At 36.3% G+C, this 19,352-nt stretch overlaps 1 protein-coding gene across 2 annotated transcripts in view; it reads left to right on the forward strand.

Moving 5' to 3' along the window:
- LOC134666594 (proton channel OtopLc-like) overlaps positions 1-19,352 on the forward strand; it is a 68,724-nt gene that overhangs the window by 35,395 nt on the left and 13,977 nt on the right. For both annotated transcript variants that reach the window (XM_063523807.1, XM_063523808.1), the window contains exons 2-6: positions 1,504-1,752; positions 3,327-3,473; positions 13,460-13,577; positions 14,555-14,663; positions 15,349-15,537. In XM_063523807.1, the coding sequence (XP_063379877.1) occupies positions 1,504-1,752; positions 3,327-3,473; positions 13,460-13,577; positions 14,555-14,663; positions 15,349-15,537 (812 nt within the window). The remainder of the gene's footprint in view (positions 1-1,503; positions 1,753-3,326; positions 3,474-13,459; positions 13,578-14,554; positions 14,664-15,348; positions 15,538-19,352) is intronic.

The raw sequence follows: 19,352 nt of genomic DNA on the forward strand, positions 1-19,352 counted from the left end.
CAAAGGGTACCTTATCGCGGCTGGCGCCGCGATTCGGGCAATGAATTAGATATTCACTAGATATGAAATAGTGAAGATAATATCTTCACTATTGAATAAATTAGAGACTATTGAATGAATTAGAGATTAACTAGAAACGATATTATTATAGTAAAGATATTATCTTTACTATATCGTTTCTAGTTAATCTCTAATTCATTTCCCGAATCGCGCCGCTTGTCTGTTTCGTTGTTATAATAATAGTCATCCTAAAAGTCTACCAGATCGAATCTCTAGTTGTCTAATGGAAGGAGTTAATACATGGAGCAGCAAGCTTTAAATCTATAACCATCTATAGGTAATATTTAAAGGCAGCAATTTACTGATCTGAGCGGCTACCGCGAAAACCGAAATTCGCAAATTGCGGGGATCTTTCTCTTTTACTCCAATGAAGGCGTAATAAGAGTGACAGAGAAAAATGCCCGCAATTTGCGAACTTCGATTTTCGCGGTTATACGCTGACAAGTCGATTTACATACACAAATAAGACGCGAGTCGAGTTCGACACCTACATATGGTACAATATGGTAGGTATATGTAGATTGTAAAATGCCATGACAGGTAGGAAGTAGGTAATTTTTCTTTTAGACGTGTGTTTCCATAATTTACTCGTATATTTCGGCGGAACAATCGCTTGATGAATGTCTGTATACATACACAAGGTGTATTAAATCAACAGATCTTAAACTCATTACCCTATTTTTAAGGGGCCCACAGATTACCAGTTCGCTGAAAGATATCAGCCTGTCAATTTTATTGTTCGGAGCTATCAAATTTTGCGTTTAACTGACAGGCTGATATCGTCAGGCGAACTGTTAATCTGTGGGCCCCTTTAGATTTGTGGTTTGTGGTCTGGTGTGAAATTTTTGGCTGCATGCTGCTAAAAGCCTAAAAAAGTGGTTTTCCTATTCTTTCAAGCTTCATATCCAGATAATCTTTTCTGAAAAGTTATTGACAAAATACCTCAATTTCCCCTTTTATCGCCGAAACTTATGCGTCTAAATTAAATTGCAGTTAATTATCAAAAAACCTACAAAAAGAGTCAAGCGTGAGTCATCTTACGAACAAAAACATTGTATTAAATTAATATACTGAACCCTTGGGGCCCGAGTGGGACTCGCACTTAGTATGTTTTTTTGTGAAGTATTTAATAAGGTAAGATATTTCAATAGAATTAATGAATTTTATAATCGTGAATGTCAAATGGTCTAGCATGAATATGGGGCCTCTTATAACATTATGCACAATTTCAGATTTGATTTCGAACTTTGATCTAGTGTGATAGTGTCATTGAGAACGGTTTTTTTTAAATTTCGCTATCAATAAATATACCTACAAAAATGTCCATAAATAGGCACCTCCACAGCGCGAAGGCTTACTGAAAACACCATTAGTTACAGAACATTACTCAGATGTCGAGTTGCGGTATTGACAGCTAGATTAAGCGTCGTCCGTTTGTTACAGTTGCTACTCGATCCCTGCAAACAACATGTCGGGAGGGTCTCACGTGTCGCGCACGACGTTCGAGTCCAGCCGTGAGTCCGAGCCGAGTCGGGGCTCGGCGCCTCCACTGCCGAGCCCGGCGTCGGCGGGGGCTGCGCTGGTGTCGCCGGAGACGCTGAGCCGGCACAGCAGTCCCCCGCCTCTGCCTCCTCACTCGCAGCCCGCGCCTTCTTGTTCATCTCATCGAGTGCATATGGAGTCACCGCTGAAGTAAGTGATGACTATGGCAATAATGAACCCTCCTCCTTCTGTCAGTTCTCCTGTAAACAAATATGGATCTGATAACCGCAGATCAAAAGTAATTTAAAATTTTGCACAGTCAGGCAAAACAATTAGGTAGCTTAGTTTATGGAGGAGTGTCCTACCTACCTATTTTAAATTTAAATAAGATTTGATATGTTTTTGAAGATATACTATATAATTTAAACAATGTATTTGTGTGTATACCTGCCACTGTGGAATAAAATGGAAGGGCTAACTAGATTGTAATGAACTCCGAACAAGGCCTCAGGGAGGCGTAAAAACTGAATTATAGGGGCTAAACTCGGAGAAAATTATGGTTAGGTAACAATTTACGGATAATGTAAATAGGTACCGTCTCTTTTGGGCCGTATTCAACGATATTTGAAGCATAAATTTAGAGAAATAGGTACCCCAAAATTATGCTTCTTTGATATTTATGCAGACATGAAAGACGAATGATTAAAATGGATTTCAATTCATATTTAAGGCAGTCGATTTTAATACTTATAGGCTTAAAAATAACTGTATTCCCTTTGCCAGGAAAATTTTGGGATTATACTGAGCAACTTTTAATATGGGACCAACCCCGTAATCGCGGAATAAAAATTTGGCTGTTTTTATACATTTTGGCTGGTCCATTTTCTATGGGAGAGTAATTTTTTTTTCGCGATTTCGGGGTTGGTCCCATTGTAAAAGTTGCTACATATACAGCGTGTAAATCCAATTCGGGCAAAAAAACAAATCTGACATATAATTTACCCATGTAATCATGATTTAAAAAGTTTTATTAAGCTACACTTAATTATGGCCCCGTTATTAATTTTTTAGCGAGCATACTGCATAGTACCTACTGCAAACATTACGAGACATAACATGACATGACTCGTAACTTGTGTGTTGCTTTACCTACATTGCGGGCCGAATTATTGTGTATGGTAAATTTTTTCATTGTATTTTTAAGTAAAAGTTACCGTCTTACAACTATGGTCCAAATTCAAGTTCCAATAATATGTATAAGTATTTTTCATATTACATTAAGTATATCAGAATATAGAAAGACCGTTAGTGTATATAAGCTCCAAATAAATGTAATGAGTATAAATCATGGACGTCTTATGACTGAGATAATGATGATGATAAATCATAAAGGCTCGTTAAGAATTAACGTTAAAAACTGAACCATAGTCATACTAAAGGACTAAAGTTACCTAATTTTACGGTGTCCAGTCGACGCCAAAAATATGTTTACACTTTTGCACCTTACTCCTTTATAATAAGGCGAAAACTGTAAACATATCTTTGACGTCGACTGTCCAATATGCTTCTTAGGTCCTACGCTTTACCGTAACATTCCATTTCTAATCGCAGCTGCATTACTGTTCATTTTAGTATGAAAATTGACAATGACAGCGACGCGTTCAGTACCGGGAGTGCAGCTGCGGTTAGAAATGGAATGTTAACTGACCTGCCTTGAAGATGCTGGCTGACTCGCAGTGCCACATGCGCCAGCTGCAACGCTTACACCAATGGGTTGTTCACAGGTGTTCTAGCCCCCCATCGCTGTCCCTCGGCGGCTCGCTGTCCCTGCAGCCGGTGCTGTACCCCGGGGGCTCGGCGCACGCCCCGCTGCCCCCCGCGCGCCACACCCGCCCCTCGCCCACCATACCACATGTGCATCTCATCAGCGCGTGAGTGGAACACTTAAAAATCCGTTTAACTTCTTTGTGACGTTTTCAACCAAAAAGGTCCACTTAGCCGCTTACCATAAGGACGATATTCGCTTGAATCTGTATGCATAAAACCTGTCAACGCGTTCTTATAGCAAGCGACAAAGCATGCCTTTTGCTTAAAAACGTCACATTTTTTGAGAAAATGTGTGACGTTCCACTACAAAAGGTACCTTATTGGCGGCTGGCGCTTACGTCGCATAGCGCCGTAATAATATTGGAGCGACGTTAATAATAGCGTAAACTCCAACCGCCATGAGGTACCTTTACCTGTGGGACGTCACATATACATGTACAGGTGTGTAACTTTTTGTCAATAGGGCGTTATTGCGTAAAGAGGATGACTCACGTCACGTTAGACCGGGCCATGTCCGGGCCGGAGCCTCCGGCTCTTATATTAACTTTCTATGACATGACAGGCGATCACGTGATGCTTTCCATAAAAAAGTATCCGCCGGAAGCTCCGGCCCGAACACGGCCCGGTCGAACGTAGGTCATCCTCCCAATTATAAATCGGTCTGTCACAAACTGTCAAAAAGGTTTTCATTGAAGTAATGCAGTTGAACTGAAGTTATTTCCGATATCAGGCCGTCACTTCAGCACCTCTTCCTGCTGATATATTGCGACCTCTCGGCATGCCTCTTTACGCTTCTGATTGCGACACGCCTTTGTGAGAGCGGCGTCTAGAGCACTCACAGATAACTAACGTAATTAATTGGTGCAGACTGCATTTAGATACTCCTATACGTATACTGAGTGCTATTGTTATCACTGACCAAACTGTGAGGGGTTAAATATGTGGGTCATACTGAGCAACTTTTACTATGGGGCCAATCCCGAAAACGCGAAAATAATAAATACTGAAGGACAAAGGTCTATATTAAATAAATAAATAAAAATAATATAAATAAAATAAATAAATAAATATTGTTCTCGCGGGAGTTACGGACTGCCTCGGGAGTTATACCTTTTTTTACTAGAAAACCAATTAAGTAGGTGCTTTTCATTCGCAAGATTTTTTGGCTTTTTACCAAGCTATGGGTTTTATCCCGATTTATAGCATAATGGAAATTATGTGATTGAGGCATTCACCTATACTATTTGAGTGTCCCACTGCTGGGCAAAGCCTTTGCCCTTAATTTCCACGACTCCTGATTTGGTGCACCTACACAAAAAATGTATAAGCAAATACAATTTTTCTCTGACAGTGGCAAAGCGAGCAAGTTTTCAATTAAATATCAAACAAAACTCTCGTTTAGTCCAATTCAGTCTCCGTCATGCTTTCAAATGTTAATCGAAATATTTGCTGTATCATTTACATTTCAAATACACCAACGCGACGTTATTTGCTGTTTAGTTTGTGTTTGAATTAAAATACCTACTAGACCCGCTTTGTTAGTATTGCATCCGACCAAATTCATTATTAGATTAATCCTTATTCGCTATCCCTGAAGTCATGGATAGCAAACTCATATAGGTAGGTAGGTATGTAAACTGAAAGGGGGAAAATAAACACTTTCCTTTCAGTGGCGGTCTCTTTCATGCACGTCTCATTGAGCTTGAAATAAATGAGACACCAGATAAGAACTAGCCCGAAATAGACTCCGACCAATGATTGGCTGGATAAAATTGCCATAGTGAAAAATGTGATCGCTGAGCGCACGGCGCCGTAATAAATTACAGGAGTAGTAAAAGCTTCCAACCTAAAGTGTTCGCCCCTTCTCGGCAGTTCAGAGTGGGGAAAAATTTAATCTAATCGACCGTGGGCGCTTTAATGCAATACTAGCCAGCGGTTTCCCGTCTCATTGAACGTAATTTTTCACTTGAAAATAGTGTTGGTTGCTATACTTATAGATTCTTGCTGTTTTTGCTGAAGCTGCATCCTTTTGAAATTAAGCTTTATTAGAAACTAGCTGTTGCCCGCGACTTCGTCCGCGTGGAATCTTATCTTCAACATTTTACATCTTTAGTACATATAATTTTCATATCCAAGCAATGTTGAAATTAAGTACTTTTCTTTTTTAGCAAGTTGTATGAAGTTTTAAGTCAAGTGGATTTTGATGTTGGTTGCTGAAATTACTTTTCTTGTATTCTCATAATTAGGTACCTATGCCTTTATACAAAGATTCAAGTTCCGCACTCACAAAATATCTGATCTCCATACAAACTTTCAACCCCTTTCTCACCACCTTGGGGGATGATTTTCAAAAATGCTTGAATTAGTTTTCATGTTTTTTAATTTAATACCTTTTTTGCAAAAAGTTCAAGTTCCTAGCTTAAAATTAAATTTACACCCAAAGACGAACTTTCATCCCCTTTTTTAACCCCCTTAGGGGTTGCAATAACTTTTTTTTGTAATCGGCTATTATTTCTTTCTAAGAAGTTTCAAAGCATTTGTAATGGATTCAAACTTTGAACCCCATTTTAACCCTGTTAGGGGATGAATTTTACAAATCGCTGAGATCGCTTTTATTGTCTTCTAATAATATCCCCAAATACAAAGATTCAAATCCCGCGATCGAAAAAATTTATGATATCCATACAAACTTTCAACCCCGTTTTCACCACCATAGGGGATGAATTTTCAAAAACGCTGATATTAGTTTTCTTGTATTTTAATTTAAAATGTTTTTACAAAGTTTCAAGTTCCTAGCTTAAAATAAAATTTGCACCCGAAGACGAACTTTCATCCCCTTTTTAACCCCCTTAGGGGTTGAATTTCCAAAAACGTTGCAATCACTTTTTTTTGTAATGGGCTATTATGCCTTTCTAAGAAGCTTCAAAGCATTTATAATGGATTCAAATTTTCAATCCCTTTTTAACCCTGTTAGGGGATGAATTTTACAAAACCCTGAAATTACTTTTCTCGTCTTCTAATAATATCCCTAAATACAAAGATTCAACTCAACCACTCGAAAAAATTTTTGATTTCCATACAAACTTTCAACCCCTTTTTCACCACCTTAGGGGATGAATTTTCAAAAACGCTAAAATTAGTTTTCTTGTATTTTAATAATATATCTTTTAACGAAGTTTCAAATTCCTAGCTCAAAAGAAAACTTTAACCCCATACAAACTTTCATCCCATTTTTAACCCTGTTAGGGGATGAATTTTACAAAACGCTGAAATTACTTTTATTGTCTTCTAATAATATCCCCAAATACAAAGACTCAAGTCCCGCAATAGAAAAAAAAATTCATATCCATACAAACTTTCAACCCCTTTTGCACCACCTGGGGGGGATGAATTTCCTAAAACGCTGAAATTAGTTTTATTGTATTTGAATTTGATACTTTTTTACAAAGTTTCAAGTTCCTAGCTTAAAATAAAATTTGCACCCGAAGACGAACTTTCATCCCCTTTTTAACCCCCTTAGGGGTTGAATTTCCAAAAACGTTGCAATCACTTTTTTTTTTATGGGCTATTATGCCTTTCCAAGAAGTTTCAAAGCATTTATAATGGATTCAAATTTTCAACCCCTTTTTAACCCTGTTAGGGGATGAATTTTACAAAACCCGGAAATCACTTTTCTCGTCTTCTAATAATATCCCTAAATACAAAGATTCAACTCAACCACTCGAAAAATATTTTTATTTCCATACAAACTTTCAACCCCTTTTTCACCACCTTAGGGGATGAATTTTCAAAAACGCTGAAATTATTTTTCTTGTATTTTAATAATATATCTTTTTACGAAGTTTAAAATTCCTAGCTTAAAAGAAAACTTTAACCCCATACAAACTTTCATCCCCTTTTTAACCCCCGTAGGGGTTGAATTTCTCAAAATCGCTTCTTATCTCTTGTACACTTTATAAATGCAATCTGGTGTGCAAATTTCAACTTTCTGGCTTTTGTAGTTTCGGCTCTGCGTTGATGAATCAGTCAGTCAGTCAGTCAGTCAGTCAGTCAGGACACTTGCATTTATATATATAGATAGATAATAATCACACATTCACCTTCCACGCGTTGTCCCTGGATTTTGCCACGTCTCAGTTAGGGAGACTGGGGTCCGTTCCAAATTATTCCCAAGAAATGACCCGGGCAAAAATAATTACATTATATTATATTGTAACTTTTATATGAATGGCGGGCTTAAGTAATAATTTGTAAATCCCTATTTGAAACAGAAAAGTATGTAAGTAAATATTCTTTCGCAAAATTTAATTTGAGTCTTGAATGTGTACACACTGTTGTCTTGCTTTCCGGTCCTACAATGGCGGTACAACATTCCCATCCCTAGTGGCACAATTTGCACTTGGCGGGAAAATTGCATTTTCCCCTGTGAATATGCACTCTAATGAAAAGCTCTCGGCGGTGTCACTGTGTAGACTAGCGCACTTCGAATTAGCCCCGGAGTAACTACGTGTGGAGCGGACAGCGGTTGATCGTGTGGAGGGTACTTACTTACGCAGCTGAGCGTGAGTACTTTAAGTCGCCACAGGCTCATAATCAGGATTTTTACGAGCTCGCCAAAATCATCTCTGGCCGGATAGATACTGATATGTACTGTCACAATAAAATGCAACCATATTGATGGTATAGATATAATAGTGATGGTTATGGTTGGTATATATGTATACATCTTTACTGGTTTAAGACACTTTAGTTATGTGATAGAATTCGTTGTGTTCAATTTTTTTCACAGTATTTCACAAACAAGCCAAAAAAAATTATTAAAAGGTATCCGAAACCGATAAAAGTCACATATTCTACCGCTTATCGTTTGAACATCAACGCCGAATAGGTCTGGTACCTACTCGTACTTGTTCCGTGTAATATCCACATACCGCCATCTCAAGAGCCGTATTCCCGTTTACTTTGTGCAAACAAAACAACCATCTCGGGAATAATGCTGAACATTAACAATGAATCCCACGGGTTTCCACTGAAAATAATACTTCGGTTAGGAAATTTTCCTTTTGTCCTCTAACTGGGTAGGTAATTAGGAAAGTTGAAAGAAATTTAAAATTGGGTTGTGTGTAAATAACTACCTATTGCATTTAAGTGTAATGTTTATGAATAGTTTGGAGCTGATTCACTGTTCTATTTTCTCTGAATCCCGTGACGTCACCATTCCTTGAGGGGAACATCATGACGTCATATCGGATAAACAATGAATAGGTACCTATATTTGGGACAAAAAGCTTGGAAGAGTTTTTGCGGATTCGTTTTACTATTTTGGTCATACAACCTTAGTAGAGTCTGTGCGGAAAGAGAAGAGTCGTGGCAGAAACGGGAACTAACATTTTAAATTTTATATGGCAATCAAACCTTTGACACCTGTCTTGTAAAAAGTAAACAAACTTCTGTCATTGTATATTTTTATTAACAAAAACCGCAAGTTTTATGTATATAATATTTTCAAAACACGATAAAACCGTACATAAAACCACAAGGAAAGTTATATTTAACATTGTTCGGTTTTGTCAGCGGGAAGAAAACGGCTAAAAGCCGACTATCGACTTACAAAAAGTCACGGAACGTGTTTCCGCTATTCGCGGGTATTGATGTTGTATTTAATATTAAATAACTACCTATTTAATAAGCCCCCTAAGTAACTTGTCTCCGGTACATAATCGGTAAGTATATTCATTCAAAATATATTAATTTTCATAAATATGCAGGTCATTCATGATCTTTAAAATAACTGACAAATAGTCTTGATACTTGCTATTTTATGCATATTTATATGTAATTTCTTTTTCAGGATTGTGTAAAAGTACCTACGGTATCTCGAATAAAAGACCGCTAAGTAGGTGATATGCAAGAATTCGTTATCTACGTGCCGGATTCAAACACATCCAGTTCAGATGAAGATAGTTCTATGAGTGTCCCTGGTTGTTCTGAAGCTAGCTCAAACATAAGTGACATTTAATATTTTAATTCTGAGATCGATTACAAAGAATAAAACTTTTTCTAATAAAATATTTCTTTATTTGTAAGTTCGTTTACTAGGTTCTGAATAAAACTTTTTTTAATAAAATATTTCTTTATTTGTAGGTTCTGTTAGTTACGAAATTATATTTCATATTTAGCAGTGACTTTTCGGCGAAGTAAAATATCGTGAGATGAGAGAACCGGACATATCCCAATAAGGCCTACCTACTTATGCACTATTTTTATTCATATTCATATTTATTATTAATAATGTACACATACATTACAAGTCAAGTTTACAATGGGTGAAATATATCCCAGATAAAATTACAGTTCTATTGCCCAATTTCTGCCCGATCTACCCGGTTTTAATAACTGTTGGACTGCACAGATTAGGCAGTACATAAATGGGACTCTATCTTGTTTGGTACTAAAATTACAGTTGTACTGGGCAGATTCTTAACTAGTTTTAGCAGTTTTGTCAATCGCACTGTCACTTTTTAGTATCTACAAGTGTGTTTTAAAAAGAAAACTAGTGCCTACGCTAAATCAGAGGATTGAGTTGAGGACCCGACACCACCACCAGGCTCCGTTTAGTAAGCCGTGGTAAAAAACCGGAACAAAAGGGATTCAAGTATCATGACCTTTAGTGTCGTACTATAATCACGTGACCAGTGTTGTCAGCATAGCAAAAACCATAAAATAGCACTGGCGCGCCCTCAAATCCCACGACTCTTCTCTTTCCGCACAGACTCTACCTATTTTAATTGTCTGTCTGTGGTATTTGTTTAGTAAATAAATAGTTTATAGACTTCACAAAGCAGAATCAAGCTGTAAAATCAGATTACACCCAAAGTCAGCGAAGATTCTTGTGAGACCACAACCGCAGCCGGTCCTTTGTCGCGGACTGTTAAACTTTACTAATTATGTGTTGGCCCAGCCGGGTCGGGTTAGCTGGGCGTGACATTCCCTTCAAACACAAATCACTTTTATAACACGATAAATTATTCATGTAGACGCCAATCAATATCCCACGAGATGTACGGGGATAATGCGAAACTTGGAACATGTTTGTTAAGTAACGATACTTGGGTTTATTAACATTAACACTTTTGCTGCGGCAGTTTTAATGCAAAAAGTTATATAAATTCAAACGTTCCTTGTCGCAACCGGTGCAAAAGTGCCCATAATGCTCGCGGCATTAATTACCACTCTGGATGGCTATGGACATCCTCAGTTCGTTAATTTATTTTATACATTACTAAATAGTTTTTCTTCTGTTCCTGTTGTTATCTGTTTTTTTTTTTAATTCACTATTTCAATATTTTGTGCACAATAAATAATATACATATTAATATTTTAATGTTATTTTTATTCATTAACACTAATTTTATTATCATCTAAAATTAAATCGTAATTTCTGCGGCACAAAATTAATAGTTGACAGGTTGATTCACTTTTAAGCTTCTGAAGCCCCTTTTCAACATCTGTATTGCTAACGACATCGTAATCCAAAGTTTGAATGGAAATTGGTGCAATATCATTGTCCCGAAACAGGCTGAGTTCGTGTAAGTAGGTATCGTTGGCAGCGCAGTGGGGAGCCATGCCACGCCGTTGCCATGGTGATACGCTCGAGAGGGGATCCGTCCCCGAGGGAAGGAAAACCAAAACAGTAAGATACCTTCACAGTAAGTTTGAATTATTCTTCTGCAGATAATTCGAAAGGGCTCTTCTTATTTTGGACAATCATTATTTAGTGTTCTTTGGTCTACGTCGCTCTGAAACACTCTTGGTATAAACGACTGATGGCAGCATTGAATGGCACTTTATCCCACTTCAATATAGGCTGACTTTACGGATCATGCATTATTTTAGGTAATTGTACGGGCTTAAGACGAAACAGGAGCTGAGTTTTAAATATTTTAGGTAAATATACCCGTCTCGCTAACGGAAGCGGCTCCTAAAACTAGTGCGATAAGGACAATGCGAAAAATCCTGCGTAAATATCTCAAAAATCGAGGTTTCGTACTCGACTGTTTCCTCCTCCAAAACTTAACCAATCGTAACCAAATTTGGAAATCTAAATGATTATGAAATTATCTGTGTCGGACCGTTTTGCTTTTTTGGCTAATTGATATTAGTTTTGAATACTATGCCTCTCATTGCGGAATAGTCAATTAGGCCATTATGGCCATTTTTGAAGGGCGCCTTAAAAAACAAAAATATCAAAAAAAGCAAAACGTTCCGACACAGATATTGACAATATTAATTTGTGTTGAAAAAATCATTGCTCTAGCATCAAAATCCACGGAGGAAACAGTCGAGTAGGTTTGTATGGAGAAATGACCACTCGTTGACTCTTAAAACAGTAAAAGAAATGGAAGAATTAAGAACATAAGGGGAAAATTTTTGCGCTAAATGCACATGCATTACTGGCAAATAATAATACAAACTCGCGGTTGAGTCGTACGAGTATAAAACCATTTTGAAATGTACCTACTGTAAAGAGTATAATGAGATATAACTTGCGGTGTCATTATCAGACTCATGGAAGTTTCTCTTAATTAAATTTTAACGATACCAATTCCCACTTGAAAAAACTTTGTGACGTTTGTGACAGAAACAGAGTTGTGCGGATTAAATAAACGCTGCGACGGATTTTATTAAATCCATTTGCATCATGTTCCATCTAGTATTTTATGAAGGTATAATTCCTGGTACCCCGCGATACAGGCGAAGCCTAGTGCGGAGACCCCTGCAACACTCTGTAATTTTTATTTTTGGAAATAAAGATTTATTTATTTATTATTTATTTATTCTGTTAAGTATCTTAAATAAGTTCCTACTACTCAAAAAATATGTTTAAATTTACTACCTTGTGTAATAAAAAATATCGACTACGATGTCAGAGTACCTAATGGAGTTGAAATGAAGTGGCATAATTTTAACGAATGCTTTTATGCATTTTTTTTACCGTTTCGTAATAATTGCGACAAAGGTTATTAAGGTATTAATAAGTACTTCATTTTACTTGACAAAAGTTAATCTGTAGATCTACTTTAAATATTGGATCTACTATTTATCATCATCATCATCCGTAAACTGCATTACAATACAGTTTACTTAATAGGAAGATTGTAATGGAATTCATTGCATTACTGTAATACAACTCTGTCGCAAATGTTGGTGGAAAAGGCAAACATTCATCTCTCATTTTCTCTCTGTTTTATTTCTGTGTGTCCCTAGCTACTATTTTAAATAGGTGTTCTAATGATTCGGTTAAATTATGTTCTAATGTATGGGCAAGAAAAACAAATTATAGCCAGCATTCAATGAATGTAGTATGATACCTTTGGATATAGTGCTTTACGCACACTAGCGTCCCTCCCCCTCCCCCTGACGCAACCCCCCCTTTAAGCATGAAATATGTCCCGGATTACGGTTTTTTATAATTTTTGAGAAAAGTATTAGAGTTAGGAAATAAGTGTCAAGGTAAGAAATAATCCTTAATAAATTATAAACAAAAAAGGTTATATACAACTTTTTAGTAAGACTCACCATATTCATGTATTAACTTGTTGAAGTTCAATATAAGTTAGTACGTGATAGTACTGAAAAAAATCTTATACGGAAAATAAGCTTGCAAGGTTATTGTCCTGTATGATTTCTTTTAGTACTATCACGTACTATGTTATATTGATCTTCTGCAAGTTTTTCAACGGTTAAATTTTGTCGAAGTTCATCTAGCCATAACATGAATATGGTGCGTCGTATCAAAAAAATGAATATAACCTTTTTTGTTTAGAATTTAATAGGGAACATTTTTTTCATTGACACTTTTTTCCTATATTGTATACTTTCCCCAAAAAACAAAAAAAAAACTCCCAACCGGGACATATTTATGCTAAAAGGGGGGGGGGGGTTGCGTCAGGGAGAGGGGACGGGACGCCAGCCTGCGTAAAGCGCCATACCCAAAGGTATCATATTACATTCATAGAATGCTGGCTATACTTAGTTAGTTTTTCAAAAAACACAATTTGACCGAATTATAATAATTGTTTTGTTACAGAGGCGATGCACTAGCTACCACCCTCTCGGCGCTGTATGGCAAGCTACTGGTCGTCATGGGCGTCGCCTTCCCAATGGCCGAAGTAATCTCTACCTACATTCCACCCTCATTTTATGAGGTAAGAATACTATGAAGACTTTTCAATTTTTCTATTAATATTAAAGTAAATGGTTTGTATTTTTTCTTTAAGGTTACATAAATTTGTAATTATGTACCGTAATCTTTTTATGTAATCTTCTCTTTTAATATACAACCTGACGTTTTTTTTTTCAAAATATTTTAGTTTTTTTCTGCTTTTTTTTCATTAAAAGAAAAATATAATAAAACGTGATAGTAATAGCGTGGCCGTGGTAGAAGGCGCACATCATGGACTGAAAATATAAGAGACTGGTTAAAAGTGAAGAACATAGATGGACTAATTAATTCGCATGACTGAACATAGAGAGACATATAGACATATGGTCGCCGACCTCCTGGACGGAGATGGCACTTGAAGAAGAAAAAGAAGTGATAGTAATGATCACTCGTCAAACATGTTCACAAAATACGCCTTTTTTACCTAACACGGGACTTAACCGTGTAAAACCTTAGGTTTTGTTTGCCTGTGACCACGAGCGTAACGACACGCTCGAAACGTCAGGCCATAAATAAACTTAAGTTTTACGGGATTAAGTCCCGTGTTAGTTATAAAAGTATGAGTAAAAATTGTGTTAGTTTAATAGTTATTTATTTTACAAGGGGGCAAAATTGTAAGTGCTCGTGCTCATATTGATACCCGAGCAAGCGAAAGATTTCAAAATTGAACACAAAATTTTTCACCACACCATCCCGAAGCAAATATTAAATGTAAAAATACTTATCATACAAAATCAAACCAAATGAAATACAAATGAATGTTATTAAATATTTATCATCCAAAATCATCATTTAAAAGTCAATTCTACCAGCAAACTTAAGAAATCAACTCAAAATTTGCATTTGTTTACTTTGCCTCACATGTGAATAAAATGCAACTTTGCTATAAGTTTTTGAAGTGCAAAGTAAGCCTTTCCGAGCTGGTGTGGTGAAAATTAATATATATGTTGTGTCGTCCAGGGCTTCTACTTGTACCTGTACATCGGCAGCATGGTGTTCCTGCTCTACATGTACGCTGCGCTGCTCAGGGATCGCTCGAGGTCCGGCGCTGATTCCCCTGTCGTTGGTAGTAAGTATAACTTCAACATAATTATCGAAATCTACACATTTATCTACATGATAAAACAGCTGTCACTTTTTAACTCTGCGGGTTAAAAAGAGACGGACACCGTTTTATCACGCTGTCACGTAGACAGATACGACCATTATATCCGTACAGGCGGCCTAGCACGGTCGCGTTTTTATCCCTTGTCACCATGCCTGTCACGTTCTAACAAGTTTGTAAGTGCGAAAGGGACGCGCATAGTGATAGTCGATAAAAATGGAACCGTGCTGCGCCCGCAGGTCACACCACAACAATTTGGTTAGTTCCCGATTTCGCCGGATGGGTGTTTCGTCGAATTCTCGTATAATGCCTACTCGGATTTAGAATTGTGACGTCCTAAAGAAAATCCGGCAAAACAGGAATCCAATGAAACAAGAATCCGGCGAATCATTACAAAGCAATTTGAACACTTTCACATTGTTTTGTAAAGTGGCTATTCTTGGTATAGTCAGACAATAAAAAGTCTGCAGCGATTTTGATAGCCCACGCAGTGCAAGTGTCATTTTAAACGTCAAACTTCTATGAAATTATGACGTATAAATAACACTTACACTGCGTGGGCTATCAAATCCGCTGCAGACTTTTATTGGTGCGACTCTAAGAGATATTTAGAAAAAAATAATATTATAAGAATATTTTCATTATCTAGAATCAGACTCAAGTTCGTCTCCCTCCGAGTCGGACTCGTGTTCTTCGCGCACGGACCGCAGCACCGCCACCGCGCCGCACCCGCAGTACCAGATGCCGTCGAACGCTGCGAAGCGGCTCTCCCTCGGGTTCGCTCTCAGCACGAGAACTCACCACTACGGAAGCTTCTACCTCAGGATGGGTGCTGTCGGTAAGTTCAAATACGGCCAGTACAGACGGATTGCATTGCAACCCGACTCTAACTTGTATGGGAACTGACCGACGTTGCAGTTCGCGTGCAGATCTCATACTAATTGTAATCGGGTTGTAGTTCATCTGTATCGGTCCTTAAAGGCCTTACAGGTTATCAGTTCGCCAGACGATATCAGCCTGTCAGTGAATCGGAAAAGATGACCGTTCCGAACAACTGACAGGCTGATATAGTCCGGCGAACTGGTAATCCATGGGCTCCTTTACACGTATAAAACTTAACTAAAATTTTGTATTCGATTACTTATATTTCAACATTTTGGAATTGTCCATACATCAGTTTTTTTTAATCAGGCACCTACTTCCTTTTTTTTAAGAGTGTAATGGTATTTAATAACCAAAATTCATTTTCTTGGCTTAACGATGACTAAGGAAATTATAGTTTCCGGTTGTGATGTAGTATTGTGAATTTATAACGTGAAGCTTAACAGATTACTAAACGATAAGAATAAAAAATTGAACAACATCATTTATCAGGAGGTAACATTAGGTAGGAACTATACAAATATTATAATTATAACGACAACAATCATATACTGTTAATTTATAGACATTCGAGGCAAACGATTTATAGTGTAGTAAATAAAGGTAGTGAACCCCGCAGTAATTCCTCAGCCAGAAAAAGCTTTACAGTATGATAAAGTATCAATAAATAAAAAGTATTGTATAAATTTCCAAAGAATAATAATAATAGTATTTAACCTCGTGCCGCCCACCATACAAAATTATTGCCAAGGAAGTTAGAATCTTGTTGTATTTCCAATTGGGTTGAATTTCATTTGTTCGAAAATTTTACAAGACAAATGAAATGCTACCTACTTTGTTTTTAATTAAGGTTGACATTCCATCGAAACTGAGTGTACATCCTAATGTACATTGGGCGGCACGAGGTTAAGTAAATACCTAAAGTCTTAAATCGTTAATATCTTTTTACGGAAAATTGCTCCGTTTAAACTTTCTTCTCCGGACATGTTCATGTAACGTATTGCAACAATATATGAAATATCAAAAAAAAAATCCCCGCAGTAATACCAATATTAACAAAATATAATTTTTTGGCGTGGCTTGGACCGGAAAATTGCTCATTCTAATTTTTTCACTGGAATGCCATTTTATTGCCGATTTATACATACAAATTGAAAATCTAAAAAATTTACCATGTAACTATACTTTTTTTCAGAAATTGCCTTTTTACTCGCTGTGGAAAATTTCTCTATCCATTTTATTTATTGAATTAAGTTCACAGTTTTCTTTCCATTCAACTATAAAAACATCCAAAAAAATTACGAGCGTATTCAAAACTAAACATATCGGGAGCAGTGTACAAGGGATGACAGTTCTTTTGGATATTTTGGATTTAAGTATATACGTGACTACTTAGTATATATTTAAAAAGAAATCAGGCTGAGAAATTTTCCACTCTCAGTTTTTTATAGTTCAAAAATACATAAACTTGGGTATGCATTTTTTTTTGGATTTTCTTACCCACTACGCCAAATTATATTCTAAGATCATATAAGAAGGAAAAAATGGCAGAGCAATTTTCCGATGAAAATGAGCGCCAAAAAAGGAATTATCGTAAAAAAATATTCTCATGTTTGACAAAAGTTTTAGATTTTTTTCTAGTATCACATACTGATACAAATAACTTATTTGGTAAAATAATTTTGGACGGAGGAATTACTCGGTTCAATATATAAACAGATTTGTATTTTTACGTATAAATACCTAACTTAGGAGTGGTTTTTTTTTTGGATATTTATATGTTAGTTTCGGCTCATACTATACAATAACCAAGCAAAATTTCATCGACTGAGAAATTAATGCATGGGTCTCCATACAACAACTTGCTTCGTTTACTACACTATTATTGTGGTTATTATTTTTAAACATATTTTTTTAGGTATACTTCAGCCGTTTAATAATAATGTCTTGTCGTCTTCTCTGCTTGAATTTAAACTCATCCACGATTTTCCATTTCCTGGCTTATGCAATAATGTAGTATTTTACACATACCAAAAATGTAGCGTGTAATACAGGTATTAAAGTTACAGGTAACTTCAAGAATCTGCTTTGTCAATGGCCAACACGTTTAAGTGTCATATTTATAACTTGAGCGGAATATTCCCTAAAAGGGATACTTAGTCCTTTTTCAACTGAGTTTGAATAACCCTATTATCCAGGGGTTCTCAAAGCTTTTCTTATTCAAAGAATTTGTTGAACTCATTTTCCTAATATTTTGTTGTCAAGTATTTCGTTTTCCAGATAATCATAAATATTTTTTACGTATACTTATATAAGGTGTATACCTACAAAATTTGTCTGTTTGGAAAGCTACATCATAATGTATTTAATTTAATTTTTCTTTTTGATTTCTAAATCATTACTCAATTGTCAAGTTGAGTTTATATAAAGGGAATTTTATTTGTCTATAAACAAGTTAATTAATGATATTCTCTACAATTTATCAAAAAGCAGGTACTAACTGGAAAAAGACTTACCATTATGGTCAATGAATGTGTTCACAAAAACACTTTTATTTGAAGGTTGATACGAAATAGACATGTATTTTAACCGTAAATTACTGTTTTACATCATTGGCCAATTTCAAATTGTGCTCAGTGTAGAATATTTTACATTGATTGATGAACGTGATAACGATTTAGTGACTTGCCTCGTAAATATAATATCCAGAACCGACTTTGGAGATGAATTGGCTATAATTAACAACGATGAGATGACCAACAATTTAATTCGTCGTATTCATGCGACAAACAATGTCAAGCTGTATATTAAAGACTACAACAAGGTAGTGAACAACACATCTCCTGGCGTGTTTATAATACACGTTAAAGACTTTGCCGCTTTAAAAGTTGTAATTAGTGAATTAGACCGCGATTGGAACCGAAAACCAGAATCCTTGCATATCATTATTTTAACAGAAACAACAAAAAATGACCGCTTAGCTATATTCCAAATATTATGGGAATACCATATATTAAAAGCCCTCATTGTTACTGATGACGCCGACGATACTCCATCAATATACACCTATTTTCCTTACGCAGAGGGACTGTGTGGTTTGGGCTACAAGAATATTATTAAGGTATGCGAATGTGAAGATACTAATGTATGGGACGTCTTTCTAATAATTGACGTTCTGTATAAACCTGTATTAAGGAATTGCACCCTACGTGTTGCTACTCACAACTACCCTCCGTTGGTTTTAGAGGACACGACCCCTGAAAATACATTTGCTGTTGGTATTGAGCGATATTTGGTAGAAATGTTTTTTGCGCAAGAGAACATAACCTTAAATTATACATTTTTCCCTGAAACGGATGAATTCGGAAACGTTTCTGATAACTTCACAGTAACTGGAGTTCTCAGCAAGTTGTATGAGAATGAAGTTGATATCGTTTTCGGAGGTTTTGCGCTAAATAATAGACGATTAGCATTTTTTAGTTACATTTGCTCGCACTTGTCAGTTGAGGATAGTTTTGTGGCCATATCTCCTAAAGCTGATTTATTAGAAAGGTGGAAAATTGTTTATATTATATTTAGTACATTAGGTTGGTCAATAATACTGTTACTATACTTCATTTGTGCTATAATTTTATCATTCTTCATTAATTCGAGTGGAAGTCGAAAACACAATTATTACTGTTCAGTATTATTCAAACTTATTGGAAACGCTACTCATAATACGGCCTTGGTTCTAACAGACAATATTTATCAAAACGTGCTTATAATACA

This window comes from Cydia fagiglandana, chromosome 8 (assembly GCF_963556715.1).
Source record: "Cydia fagiglandana chromosome 8, ilCydFagi1.1, whole genome shotgun sequence".
Lineage (NCBI taxonomy): Eukaryota > Metazoa > Arthropoda > Insecta > Lepidoptera > Tortricidae > Cydia > Cydia fagiglandana.